This window comes from Tauraco erythrolophus, chromosome 21 (assembly GCF_009769465.1).
Source record: "Tauraco erythrolophus isolate bTauEry1 chromosome 21, bTauEry1.pri, whole genome shotgun sequence".
Classification (NCBI taxonomy): domain Eukaryota; kingdom Metazoa; phylum Chordata; class Aves; order Musophagiformes; family Musophagidae; genus Tauraco; species Tauraco erythrolophus.
This window is the reverse complement of record NC_141485.1, coordinates 11,091,313-11,106,069: the sequence shown is the minus strand read 5'-3', so window position 1 is coordinate 11,106,069 and position 14,757 is coordinate 11,091,313. Positions and strand designations below refer to the sequence as shown.

At 46.2% G+C, this 14,757-nt stretch overlaps 1 protein-coding gene across 4 annotated transcripts in view; it reads right to left on the bottom strand.

Moving 5' to 3' along the window:
- The window catches only part of AP2B1 (adaptor related protein complex 2 subunit beta 1), an 82,327-nt gene that overhangs the window by 56,005 nt on the left and 11,565 nt on the right, over window positions 1–14,757 (bottom strand). For all 4 annotated transcript variants that reach the window (XM_086624401.1, XM_086624402.1, XM_086624400.1 and 1 more), the window contains one exon: window positions 1,805–1,995. In XM_086624401.1, the coding sequence (XP_086480527.1) occupies window positions 1,805–1,995 (191 nt within the window). The remainder of the gene's footprint in view (window positions 1–1,804; window positions 1,996–14,757) is intronic.

Here is a 14,757-nt window from a genome sequence, read left to right as displayed (position 1 = left end):
CCATATAATCATTTGGAGGTGGGACACGCTTCTGGCGTGACTGGGGGGTTGCTGCCACTTCAACCATTTGTTTCTGCAGAAAAAGCTTTCTGCTACTCTGAAGATATGGGGAAAGAGTGACCTAAATACCCTCCCCCAAATCTCAGCTTCATCACTTGCCTCAGTGGATCCTATAGTCAACAGCATCCTAAACAACCCATTCCAAGCAGAAAGGAAGTTTGGGTTCATATGGTCTTTCTTACAGCATCTGTCAAGTTTCTTCCCACCCCCTCCTGCATATTGCTAACCCAGAACAATCTTATTCCCATCTGTGCCTCCTAAAGATCCTTTCCCTGAAAGATTTGCTTTCAGCCACCCTGGCAGGGAAGCAGCATGGCGAAGTGAAAGAGCAGAGGAGTTTGTAAGTAGAAGCCGGGGGCTGTCCCCAGCTGCTGCTGCCCAAGGTCACCTGGTGTGCCAAAGCTGCTTTGTCTCTCTGTGCCTCAGTTTCTCCATGCACAGGGACAATGACACCAGCCGTGCTGTCACGGTGATGTACAGCACACTGTACAAAACTAGGTGCTGTCATTCTCCTCTGTGAAATAAGGCAGGCTCCAAGAGTCAAACTCCACACAAAGGAGTAAACGTAGTTGCTGCCCATCCAGTTTCACACACCACTCTTCAGAGGAATTACGGATGACGAACTCAGACATGTCCACGGTTGTTCAAACTAGTGCTCCCTTTCTGACAAAGCTACGATAATACTGGGCTGACACTCTGGAGATCTCTGCAGGTTTCCAGCACTCATTAAGAGCTGTTTCTGGCACAGAAACAGAACACAAGGGGGAGGGAAGTGGGGGGAAAAAAAAAAAGGCAAAAAAAAAAAAGCAGTAAGACTACTGGCAAGCTTTTTTAAAAAAGTGGATTATCTGTTGTGCCTCAAAAAAAGAGTAACTGAAGAAACCCATCAAATCCAAAAAAGGCCTGCCTAGGATTTTGCATGTGGGCTTGTGCCCCTTCCTGCCTTTCCACCCCTCAACGTCATCTACATGAAATACATAAAGTCTGAGAATTCCCCTGTTCCAAGGAATTCTCCTTGCTGGTTCCTTGTTCTCTTGGGTACAGAATCTGACTTTTTGTGATTCTGGACACAGATGAGGAGGAGGCTTGAAGTGCATGAATTAACACCCCACTACCTAAACCTTATGGTCTTTGTATTTGGCTTCAGTCATTGCAGCTAAAGGTGAAAGCACAGGGTGAATTTGGAGCGATAAGAAAAATAATTTCTTACCTTTATTTTCAGTTCTATCATACCAGACTATTTTTTAGTTGGAAAAAAACACTCCAGTCTCAGATCTGCAGTACTTTGGAAGCCTCCAAACTTATGAGGGCTTCCTGCCTCCCAAAGTAGCAAAATCAGATTTGAAAGCTCTGCTTTAGGATAGAATATCCTCCAAATAGTGCTTCCAGATGGGTCACCCATTGTTATAGGCTTGGTCTTGGGCTGACCCCTTCTTCGTAGTGCCAGCTCCAATAAGAACGAGCCTTTCAAACGAAAGTAAAAAACAAAAACAAAAACCCCAAACAATAAACAGAGACAGTGGTTCTACAAAGGGGCAGGTTTCCAGCATCAGCCTAAACTACCAAAACTTGCCTTCCTTTTAAACCTCTTTTCCTTCAAGCCTTACTTGTGCTGTTACAGCCTGAACACAGACCCTCTGTTACTACAAGCCCGTTTTGGACTTGCAACGTTGCCACAAGCCTGCAAGTGCCCTGCCACCAAATAACCCCAAGTGACTTGTGCAAAGAGCAGGAACAACTATACCTCTGAGCTTCGCGATCGTCCTTGGGGTTGTAGTTGGACAGACAGTCCAGGATGAAGATCTGGCCCCACTCCGTGCACTCATTTAAAGCTGTCAGCAGCTTGTTAATGTTCTGAGGGTTCAAATCCAGCAGGTTGCTGTTGGGATGCGACTCACTGATTTCTGACAAGGCAGCCACGGCGTTCGCTACCACCTGGGGGAAGAGACAAGACAACGTGTTCTTTGCCAGCATGCCATCAGTGGCTTGGCAGGGATCAACCTGGGCTCAGCACGTGTCACACCTGGGAAACAAACACGGAGATCCTGGCGTGTGCTCAGCCACCATGTCAGTCACCTGAGTCTTCAGGGACCCAGTACCACCTCACAACCAACCTGGAGAGCCCAAAGCTTGACCGTAATCTTGCTCTTTGCCCAAATTTGAAGAGTTTCGTTGGGGAGGAAGTGAAAGAATAGCAGCACAGCAGGAGGGGCCTGCCAACACACAGGAAACAAGAAAAGCCAGCATGGGTGCAGAGAGCATTTTGCTACAGAAATTACAACCTGATGAAAGTATTATTGTTGAAGATAAACAAAAGTCAAAGTTGCCTCTGGACAGAATGGGGACCTGAGGCCAGGATTCAACAGACTTTACTCTGGAGGGAGCTAGAGAGTGTCCACATGGAACAAGAACATCCACCCTGGCTTGCTTCAAGTAGGCATCATCTCCTCTCACCTCCAGGAGATGCTCTATTGATATAGACAAGGTCTCAAAAGTTCTAATTGCCCTATTTATTCAGGGATGGATGCTTCTGGCCTAATTTCCCCTTGGCAGCCCTGTGGCACATTGCTTAATGTGATTCAAGAAGTGAGGAGAACCATCTTCTCGAAAAGAGATGTCAGGTGCCAGGCAGCCTTCAGCTCTGCAGCAATTCTGTCAGGTCACCCAATTTGAAAGCAAACACACTATTTCCCCAAAATAGGCAACTCCTGCTAAATTTTTAATAACAGATATTTCAATTCCAAATAGTCTCCATTTGTTTGCTTTACGGAGCCCCCTTACAGAAAGTGCTTCAGCACAACCCATCACTGAAAATATTCTTGCTACATTTAAGACTATATAAGGTCTTCTCTATGAAAGGAAGAACAGGAGAAGAGGTCCAGGGTCCAGCTTGACAAGAGCGAGGAGTGAGAGTGCAACACAAATTTCTAATTCTTAGTTCCATACTCAGATTCAACAGTTATTTTAACAGATGCCACGTAAAAGTTTTTAAAATAGAAGAGTTGCAGAACATGTAGACAAAAATGAAAATCTGCAGACGAGACAAGAGTCTTCTATTTGTTTAAGTAACTAGAAAAGGGATTTAAGCCTGAGTTAGACACACAAAACTGATATACCCTGAAAAGGCATTTCCAGGATATTTTACAATGCGTATCATGTCCAGCTCAACTCACAATTCATACCTTTTAAAACGAAGATTTATAGCATTATTTTCTAAGGGATTAAGGCAAAGACACATCTTATCTAAAATTGTCTGATTCTTTGGATGACTAAAGATGCTTTTGATGCAGCACGCTGAAAACAAGAACAGCACGACCAAAAAATTCTCTGCATTGTTGCTATCACTGCTTGTCATTAAACCAATATATTCCAAAGTCATTGCACAAGCACAGTAATGTTGATTGTTTTGCATTTCACACCTAGAGGTCAGAGATAGGATTTTGATCCAAGATTTTATGAATTTCATTAGTTGAACAAGCCTTCTGTCACCACAATCATTGGCAATCAGAACTGCTGTCGTCTTGTACTGTTTTAATGAGTAACTTAAGATATGCTGTTTATTCTTCCCATTATTTAATTTGCCCGATTCCTGAATGGTTAATGTGACAGAGCATAAAACTGACAAAGACAGTTTTAATGTCATTATATTTTGGAAGCTTACTAGAGAAGACAAATCATAAAAGCACCTGAAAAGTTCAAAACCGTTATGAAAAAGCACTTGTAAAATGAAATGAGGACTCTGGGAAAAAAAACCTGAAGTAATAAAAGAAGTGACAGAGCCAAAGCATCACAGAAAGGTGCCTGTCTGCTGTACGAAGGAATAGGGCTGAGCTTTGCCAAACGCACTCACGCTGCCAGGCACCACCTTCGTTGCAGTAACTGGGCCACGGGGACATCCTAAACCCTGCAGCAAGTACAGGTCAAAGCAGCTGTGCTTAAGTTTCTTTCCTTGCAGAGTAAGCAAAGTCTATCATTTTGAGTTTGCCACAGGCAACAGATGAACAGAAATGCTGTTACCATGGGCTGCCTGGCACACAGTAGCTCCAGCCCAGAGCCCTGACTGTGAAGGAGGTCTTGTTTTTAGGATCTTTCTGGGCTCTTTCCAGGAACTAGCATGGCCTCTTTCCAGGAACTAGCATGGCAGCATAAACGCAAGTGTCCAAATCAAAGCAAAGGATGGGACTAGATGTCAGATTTCCACTAAAAGCATCTGTGAGAAAGAGTGTCAGATCATAAGATGCTCTTAGGAGTACGGGCTGTGGTCAACTTGGGTGCTACAAAAACTAAAAAGGACTGGAAGGGGGTACGAAACATTCAGTGGCAGCTCAGTTCTGCCAGACAGGCTGGGATCTACAGCCTCATAGTCCACAATTATAGCTGGTCCTCACCTGCTACCCTAGCAGAACAGTGCTGCTGTCAACTTAGTGATGAGACAATAAATGCAGCAAAAGGGGCTAAGGGAAGGGATGGGGAATATCTCCAAACTTCAGGCAACATTTATTTAAAAAAAAAAAAAGGACTTGCTGGCGATTCGCACTGAACATATTGATATGTTACGGTATGCCAACAAAAATAATTAGCATCTTCAAGGCTTTTTACACAGCCGCAGCACAGTTGAAATGAAAACAGATTTCAGGAACCAGTCCAATATAAACACTGGTTCAAGCATGCAGGCTCACCTCTCTTCGTTGGCACTGCCACCGGCTTCATTATGAGACAGGAACGTGGAGCTACACAAGCCAGCACTGTATGGTTTCATTCCAGTACATGACCACTGCTACTTTGCTGACAGCTCTCACTAAGTGATGGCTCAGGCAACACGTAAACAAAGATTGAAGTGCTGTCCACAGGTTGGGATCCTAACAGTTATCACTCAAGTATGGAAAAAAAGTCCATTAAGAAGCAATCAACACCAATTCATGTATTACATCACCTGGTAACCTACTGTATACTTTGGCAGCCACATAAGTGTCATTTGAAATATTTAGAAATATGCTTTGGCTAATGAAGTTCTACAACATCAAAGCTGAACCTTAAGTCTTCAACTCAGTTGATACTTCTTCCTTAACAGAGCAACACAAGACAGTGAAGTCCAACTGTGCTGAACAGTAAGTACGAGGTACAAAGTGATAAAGTAAGTTACACAACTGGTTGTTTTTTTTACGTGGAAAAGAAACAGCAATGACAACATAATTGCTGGGGGGCATACTAAAAGTAAAGCCAAAGCTTTACAAGTGGTATAGGACAAAGTTCTCCAGGAAACTGGACAAGTTTCTCAGCTGACGCTATACCTTGGCTGAGGAAAAAAAAATTGTAAACTTCCTCAGCAAACAAAGTATTCTCTGCTTTTCAAAACACACAAGTTCACTCTGATGAGAAACCAACCATGAGTTGGGTAACTTATTTCACAGATTAGGAGGAGACTAAAAGGACAAGAAACTAACACCTAGTATAATCTTGGGTTCTCAAAAATAACAAAAGACAACCGAGTTCAATCCACTAGCCAAAGATATGTGAGCACAAACAATTAATGAAGAGGAAAAGCTTTTAAAAGCTTAAACTTGTAAGTTAACTCCATGGCAAAATGCCTCACTTGACTCGCAATTAAGAATACCATATTTAAGCTAACAGCTACCAACCAATGAGAATCAGCCTGAAAAAAAAAACCCTAGAAAGTACAAATGCAGAGCAGATTGAAGATTTAATAGTAATAATAACAGGTCCCTGGCTTGCTGATTTACATCAGTTCACCCTGGGTACAACTTCAACATTATTCAAATGCAGTCACAGCAACACCCCGTTAGAGCACAGTCGAGAATGACAATAAACCTGCTTTTTGGCTGGAATTTCCCAACAAATTTAGACTCCCAGAGAAGTGCCATTGGGATGAGGATAACTAAATCCCACAGGATCTTAGCAAAAAAATTAAAAAAAAAAACAACACAAAAACCCTGCACTTAAAACTACATTATAGATTTAACAAGAACCCAACAGTTTTAAACCCACCTACAGACAAACCCCCTCTGCAGCCAGAGAGACCCGATCTGACCTCACGGAGAGCTGCAGAGGTAGAACACTGATTTGCCAGTTATTCCTTCTGGCAGCTCAAACCTTCAGCTCAGAGCAAATGGTATAAAATACATTAACAAGGAGGAAAGGGGGTGGGTGAAAACCTGAGTGTCTGCCTATCAACCCACACAGAAAAGCCTTGCAGGGGGTGGGGGGACAGAAGGGAAGCTAGGCAGATCTAGAACACCAAACACTCAAAGCAATCAGATTATTTTGCTAGCATCCAGGCTAATTGAAAATTAAACCAAGTGTGTAACAGGCTTAATGAAATACAACGTTCTGCTGCTTAAAACAGGAACCTCTGGCTCACCATCCCATCACAATCAGGAGAAAAAATGAAGAAAAGGAAGAAAAATTAAGAGGCTCTGAAGAGGTGTTGAGGAAAGGCAGCCTTCCTCACGTAGCTGGAGGCTCCTACCCTCGAGACAGCCGGGCACCACGGGAGGTTTTGGAGAAGGGAGAGGTGCTGACGGCTGCGATGAGCAGGCTGAGCTCGCACGACACGCGCGTGCCATTAGGCACAGGCTCCCGGATGGGACAACAGGGCAATCTGCACAGACACTATTGCACAGGGCCACTCGTTTTCACGGCCACCCACCACGCTGGGTGCCTGAAAGGTCCCTAACAAGTGCCAACGCAGACAAGCTCTCTCTCCTGAGTACAGGACCCCTGCTTCTGCTCATGTTAATTACATCTTTCATCTCCAAGCTCCCCTTTATTTCACTTCCCTAGAAAAGGTCTATGAACTATTAAAACGGCCCAAGCAGGCAAGTCAGAGAGCCTGTATGAACCCCTCACACCGTTAACACATGCAACGTGCCTGGCTTTAAACGGAAAGCCTAGGAGACACATCCCCAGTCTATGAACAGTCTTGGAAAGTAACAGCTCACCTGTTCAGCCTTAATTGTGACAGATTCCCAGGGCTCTGGGTAAGTCATTCATCTTCCACTAATTCCATCGCAGGAGGTTGTACTTTAGTGCCTAAAAGTCTGGAACCGCACTGCTGGATATGTGATCGGTTCCTGACCACATCCCGAAAATTGCCTGGGTGGGGAAGGCCTCCTGCTTGCTTTTTGCAAGCGGGATGAATTTTTCTGGAGGTGACAGTGGAAGGGAAGTCAAAGTGTTACGTTTCCCACAGTGTGCTTGCCCTAACTGGTTTTTGCACTCTTCTGCTCCTACTACCTACTGCAAAAAAAAATGGCACTTTGTGATAGACTAAAACACCGCTCCGGCTCTCATGTCCTTGCAAAATCAGAACGTGTTAGTTGTAAGACAGGAACCCATACCTTCCCCCACAAGTGAACCTCTTGCTGTAGCTGGGCAAGAAGGTGTTCAGGGATGGCTCCAATACAAAGGGTTACTCCTTGGTACTGCTGAGCCCCTCAGTGCAGGAAACTAAGCTCTACAAGAAAGCCACCGAGGGTCTGCAACCCCTTATGCTTCTTCCAGAAAGCACCGAGATCTGATCCCTGCCTGGATTAGGCATCTATCACACACCAGGAAGGTTTCTTTTACAGGGTTTTTTGTAAGGCTCTTTGCAATTTTCCTTGCAGAGGTTCTCACTGGCACCATCCAGTGGCAAATAGGGCTGTCTCTGATCCAAGCAGCTATTTGGAAGAAAGCTAAACATCAACAAAAACCTCATGTAGCCCCAAAACGCAGCGTGCAGAGTTACAAAACATCATAGCCACAGCATTTTGTGACAAGTGGTGCTTGTCAACAGCTAGAAGTATCTGTTCCGATTGAAAATGTAACATCTAGACACCTGTGAACAAAATTGCCCAGCACCCTGATTGATATATAGAGATGCTGGAACGATCTACTCGGCAAGACTAACGCTTTGGAAATTAGACACATCCTGGTAGGAGTAATTGGAAGGAGACAGGTCTCTGATGGATGAATTTGTCCATTAAGCTTTATAAATGAGGGGTCTGGGAGGAGCCTGTGGAGTCATGGAAATTTATGCATTATCATACAGACTCATTGCATCTCTCTGCCAGGCTGCTGGCATTCAAAAGGCAGGGCAAAGCCCAGCTTCTACAGAAAGTGCTCAAGACCAGCATCCCTCATCCACAAGCCCACCAAAACCAAAACGAACAAAAACAATCGGGTCCCACATACAGGCTTGAAATTCCCTCAGACCTGTTTAGGTTGATGACCTGGATTAAAACTAGCTACCCAGTAAGTCAGACTCCAGCCTTCCTCTGGAGAAGCAGTTGCAGGAGCTCAGCCTGAAGCCTGAACTGGGCTTCTACAGGCAGAGCACCCGGGCTCAGGGTGGCTAACCAGAAGTCGTAACATCAGCTACAGACAGTAGCTCTACCTTCTCCCCCAGTTTAAATCTTTGCAGTCTGACTGCTGCAACACAGACACACAAGCTGGCTCTGAACTCCCCTGGCGAGCTCCCACGTTGCCACTTTTAAGCATCCCACCACGTACATTAACATAGCCACTGTTTAACACAGGCTCCTCTGCAACCTCTACCTATTTTATTTCCAGCTTGCTCCTGCTAGCTGTCTGTCTGCTTACTTTGCAAAAAGTGTTGCTCTCCCTCCTGGGCAAACTCACATGAACAGCAGGAACGCCCTATAAAAAGCCCCAAAGTGAAGCCCCCACTCTTCATCAGCGCAACGGTCTCATTCACTGTAACACATCCAACACTGGGTAAACAAATTCCATCTACTGATGCCTACAAATGCCATCAGGGGTCTCCCAGAAGGAAGTATTATCTCCACCTGAAGCACGAACAGATTAAAAAAACCACATCACACACAAGACCAACACAGACATGGTTGGGGGACTTCAAGATAACAGCCTTCATTCTGCAACACCTAGATTGAAAAGAACAACATTTTACAGCCAGAGAAGCAGCCAGGGTATCGTGGAGGCAGCCCCAGGCTGATGAGGCACAGTCCACAGCTCCCAGCAATATTCAGCTCCATACTAGGATGTGAATTTTCAAGTCCTTACCAACCTTCAGGAGCAGGAATCATGAGCTCATCGGAGTGGTGGTTCACTCCTTGTACTAGATAAAACATCAGCCGCAAAAGGGAAAAAAAATCACAGCTGTGAGAAGTCCAAGTTTCCCCACGAGGAACAAGTGCTTTCCCCTGCCCATGAGGAAGGTGGTGTTCCATCCACTGTTGTACAAGAGAAGTCCCACGTCCCAGACTGCCTCCCACAAAGTCCTTTCAGGACCCAGAGGACCGCCAAGTTTCTCAGCAAGGGACTCATTTCTCAGCTTTACTACACAAGCAGAGAGGGATAAAATTCCTGCAAAGTACACAGCAGAGGACAACCCAGGAGGCAAAAGCTGCTTCTGTTTCTAAACAGGCTCATACCTCAGGGTGCTGTCTCAGAAAAACATACTGCTTGCCAGCGAGTAGGAAAAAGAACAAAATGAGGAACTTCTTCCTCCATAACGTCATCCAGGAAGCCCAAACATACACTCTGAAGTTCTGGATGGCAGAGGAGCCTACATGGCTTGCAGTCACAGCAGGAGAGACAAGAGAGCACTGTAATCTACATCAATAGCTTTTTTTTTGTCTAGTCTGTGAACTACAGAAACTCAACACTTCTAGACGGAATTCTGATTAGATCAGGATGGACCTCGTCACCCCTAGTCAGATCTCAATAGATTCCCTTCTCAGTGTAGGTGATTAAATGCTAAAGGCAAAAAAACCCAGGCACAATGGAAGAGTTTAATTATATTATTCCACACACTTGGTATACTTACCAATAGGTGGCTTCTCACTTTATTCCATATTGATTCACAACAGTGTTTCTCCCAACAAACTGTGATGTGTAGATGGTGTAATACATGACATACTATTGGACAGCACATAAGTGCTATGTCTATACAGCCCACGAAAACACAGGAGCAGAACAGCCACACCTGTGAATTCTTTGATCCAGCACATCACAGGGAGCAAGCAGAATGAGGAAGAATAAATGCTACAAGAAGGAATCAAAAACCCAACAGCATCTGTAAAAGAACTAGGAGAAGGTGACATCATCCTAACTTAAGCCATGTACACAACAGGTAGACTGACAAGAAAAATATTCCATGGGTTAAAAGTTACCCTAGAAGGTCAAGGATTGAAAATATTTGGAGAGATAAAGGTTGTTCCATTCAAATACTGAAAGACCAGTGAGGCTTAAGATGGATTTCCTGTTATGTTTTTCTGCTAATATTTACATTCCTGAAGAAAATCAAGTGCAGTGATAAAAGCCAGGAGGGAACTAGTTACAAAATAAGGTGTCTAACGAGCGACAGCTTCGGTTCTGCTTTAAACCGCTGCCATCTCGTGGTCTTGCTCTTCATCACAGCCCTGACGATGAGCAACCAGTCATTAGGTCCAATTCACAAATTACACAACAAGACAGTATCAGGAAAAAGAATAGAGTTTGTCCAAGACTTCAGAGAGCCTCTGTCCATCAGTAGGTGTATCACAGTCCTACCTCTCTCACCTCACTATTGTCTACTGCTGCTGTGGGTTGTGAACGGCGTTCTGCAGTAATGTGCCATCCTGGGTATGAGCAGGAGTACACAAAAATCTTGGGATGTCATATCGAAAGCGTATTTTGTTAGAAGGTGAGGCTTATGGGACAACGTGCTGAGTTCCACTATACTAAAGTTATCAGCAAGAAAGGTCCTGAGCACACCGACAGCCCAAAGCAGCCAGGCCCCAGCTTTATAATCATCCAGACCTGGTTCTGCTGAGCTTTACACAAGCAAATGCAGAGCAGAAAAGGAGAAATGATTGCCTTTCGACAGCTCTGGGAAGCAACGAGGATTCCCTCTATGGAGGGAAACTCTTCAGCAGGATCCCAAGTGACAAAGGGCAGCCACAAGCACTTTAGGTCCGTCTGTAAGATGAGATTAAAGACTCTCTCCACAATCGAAGTTCTGCAGTGTAACCACCCAGTAGCCAAACCATGCCCTTGTATGCGTTATCGGCCCATTGCCTGCACAGGGCGAGACATTTCGGATAACCCGGCTGAAACGTAGCAAGCCACCAACCCATCCGGTGACTCGCCATATAGATCCGTACCCACATATACACGACTGAAATTTTGAACTAATTCATCCAGGAAAAACTGCAAAGCTACCACAGAGGTTTTTCAGAAAAAGCTAGTGAGCTACCAGACTCAGGTGCCAGTCCTTCCACAAGTCCAGCCAGCTCATCCGCAGGGATGCAATCCCACACCTGTTCAATACTGTATTTGGGTGAAGGCAGATCCTGACAACAAAAAGCACAAATACAGGGGAAAAGCACCTTGGCTGTGCACACACAGCACCTCAGCAGGACTTCAGAGCAACGCCCTGAATGTTCCCCAATCTCATATGGTTAAATGATAAAACTACTAGTCCAAAAATATGGAAAAAAAAAAAAAAAAAAAAGGTTTCTGACAAAGCCACCTCCAACTTCGACGTTTTCATGATGAGGGCGATTAGAGCTGATAAAAACATGCACCCTGATCTCTGCACAATTACAAGGCAATTAGCAAGAGACAGATGGAGTTGTTACTCTACCCAGCACCCAGAATGCTTAGTGCTTGCTCATGTCCTAGAGGCAGCCAACTACAAAATCATAATAAAACCCTTCTTGAAGACTATTTTTCAACAGTTTTTGAGCTCCTGCTCAAAATCCTAATTTCTCAGAAGAGAGAACAAGCATGGACTTCCTGTCTAAAAAAATTCTGCTTCATTAAGTGTCTAATGTTGCCTATTTCCACAAGTCAGCAAAAGAGGAGAAACATTTATAATAAAGTAAATATGAATGAGCTTAAATAACAGGTTGCAATGACTGAGATGCACCATTTGCAGAGGAACAGGCCATGAGGATAGATCCGTCTGGACCATTCATTTCAGTAATCTTTCTTTTGATATCTGACACATACATTTTACTTAAAAAGAGCTTCCAGGCAGGGCTGCATTCCACCTGATCACAGAGAAATTCCTTAATATCAACTTGCACACAAATACAATTCATTTGGCAGGATGAAGCCCTTGAGGGAAGAGGGGTCCAAGAAAGCTGGTTAATATTCAAGGATCACCTCCTCCAAGCTCAGGACCGGTGCATCCCAACAAAGAGGAAGTCAGGTAGGAACACCAGGAGGCCTGCATGGATGAACAAGGAGCTCCTGGACCAATCCGGGCACAAAAAGAAGGCCTACAGAGGGTGGAAGCAAGGACAGGTAGCCTGGGAAGAACACAGAGAAATTGTCCGAGCAACCAGGGATCAGGTTAGGAAAGCCAAAGCCCTGATAGAGTTAAATCTGGCCAGGGACATCATGGGCAACAAGAAAAACTTCTATAGATATGTCAGTGATAAAAAGAGATGTAGGAAAAATGTAGGCCCTCTCTGGAAGGAAACAGGGGACCTGGCTACCCGGGATATGGAGAAGGCTGAGGTTCTCAATGACTTCTTTGCCTCAGTCTTCACTGGCAAGAGCTCCAGCTGCACAGCCCAAGTCCCAGCAGGCAAAGGCAGGGACTGGGAGAATGAAGAACCGCCCACTGTAGAAGAAGATCAGGTTCGAGACCATCTAAAGAACCTGAAGGTGGACAAGTCCATGGGACCTGATGAGGAGCATCCGAAGGTCCTGAGGGAACTGGCAGATGAAGTTGCTAAGCCACTATCCATCATATTTCAGAGGTCGTGGCAATCTGGTGAAGTTCCCACTGACTGGAAAAGGAGAAACATAGCCCCCATCTTTAAAAAGGGAAAAAAGAAGACCCAGGGAATTACAGGCCAGTCAGTCTCACCTCTGTGCCCAGCAAGATCATGGAGCAGATCCTCCTGGCGACTATGCTAAGGCACATGGAAAATAAGGAGGTGATTGGTGACAGCCAACATGGCTTCACTAAGGGCAAATCCTGCCTGACTAATTCAGTGGCCTGTCCATGACAGGGAGGTTGGATTAGATGATCTCTAAGGTCCCTTCCAGCCTGTGCCATTCTATGATTCGATGATGAGGTTACAGCATTGATGGATCGGGGAAGAGCAACTGACATCATCTACCTGGACTTGTCCAAAGCATTTGATACTGTCCCACACGACATCCTTGTCTCTAAACTGGAGAGATGTGGTGCCATGGTTTCAAGTGGGGGGGGAGGTCCGGGTGGCAGAAGCTGCCCATCAGACTGGACTCCCACCCCCCTCGGGGCTTGAGCCAATCGGTGCCTCTGCGAATTGCCCTGTTTACGTCGGACAAAGGAACTGGAAAGGTGTGTGCCTGTGTGAGTGTCCTCAGGCAGTGGCTTCCAGTGGAAATATCACTCGCTGTCCTTCCTTGGGGAACTCGGGGAGAGCCCCGCTCCCAGGGTGCTCACCCGGCCGAGTTCACCCAGAAAAGACTCAGATCTAAGAGAAACGACCAGACACATCATCCAGGTCAGTGAAGATGGAACGGGACAACGTGTGCTGCAGCTGAGTCCCCCTTGCCAGCAGCCCCTTTGCAGCCAGCCCTCGGTGGGGCAAGCAGAGACCCACTCGCAGCCCGTGGAGGACCCACGTCGAGGAGAGATGCCAGAGCCTGAGCACGGTGCATCTCGAGTCCGTGGGATGCCCCCGCCGATGGGGAGGGGTTTGGTTAAAGGAGATGCCCGAGCCGGCGCCTGCTGTGACTCCCGGGCACAGGGCGAGGCCATTTGCGCATCTCAGTCCGTGCGGAGCCGCGTTTCAGGTCGATGTGACGCCCCACGCCAGGGCGAGTGGCTGCAGCTCCTTGAAAGCCCAGGGCTGGTAAAGCCCACACTGGGGGCAAATCCGATGGGGTAAGGATTTGCCTCCCAGCGGGCAGGATTCACGCTTTCGCCGTGAGCAGGGGATCCACTGGAGCAAGGGACAATGGTGTAAGGGCTCCTGCTCCTTTAAGAGAAGCGGCAGAAACAGCACGGGATGAACTGACCTGCACCCCCCCATTCCCTGCCCCCTGCGCCGCTGGGGGGGGAGGTAGAGCCGGGAAGAAAAGGCAAAGGGGGGGAGTGGTGTTGATTTTAAGACCTGGCCTTGTTTTCTTGTTATCCTCTCAAGTAACCATTTTTGTTTGCTTTTCTCTCTGTAGGCAGCTGTTAATAAATAGTTTTGCTTTAAGAAAACAGCCTCTTGTGCCCGGGACCATGGTCGGTGGGTGCTGCTCTGTTCCTGTCTCGACCCTCAGCTCTTTTATTACATTTTTCTCCTCTCCATTTCACTGGGGTGGGAGAGCTGCGTGGGGTTTAGTTGCCGGATCGGCCTAACCCACGACACATGGATTTGACAGATGGACCACTCAGTGGATAAGGAATTGGCTGGATGGTCGCACTCAAAGAGTTGTGGTCAACGGTTCAATGTCCACGTGGAGGCCAGTGATGAGTGGTGTTCCTCAGGGGTCAGTACTGGGGCCAGTGCTGTTTAACATCTTTGCTGGTGACATGGACAGTGGGATCGAGTGCACCCTCAGCAAGTTTGCAGATGACACCAAGCTGTGTGGTGTTGTGGACACGCTGGAGGGAAGGGATGTCATCCAGAGGGACCTTGACAGGCTGGAGAGATGGGCCTGTGAGAACCTCATGAAGTTCCAACAAGGCCAAGTGCAAGGTCCTGCACGTGAGTCGGGGCAATCCCAAGCACAAGT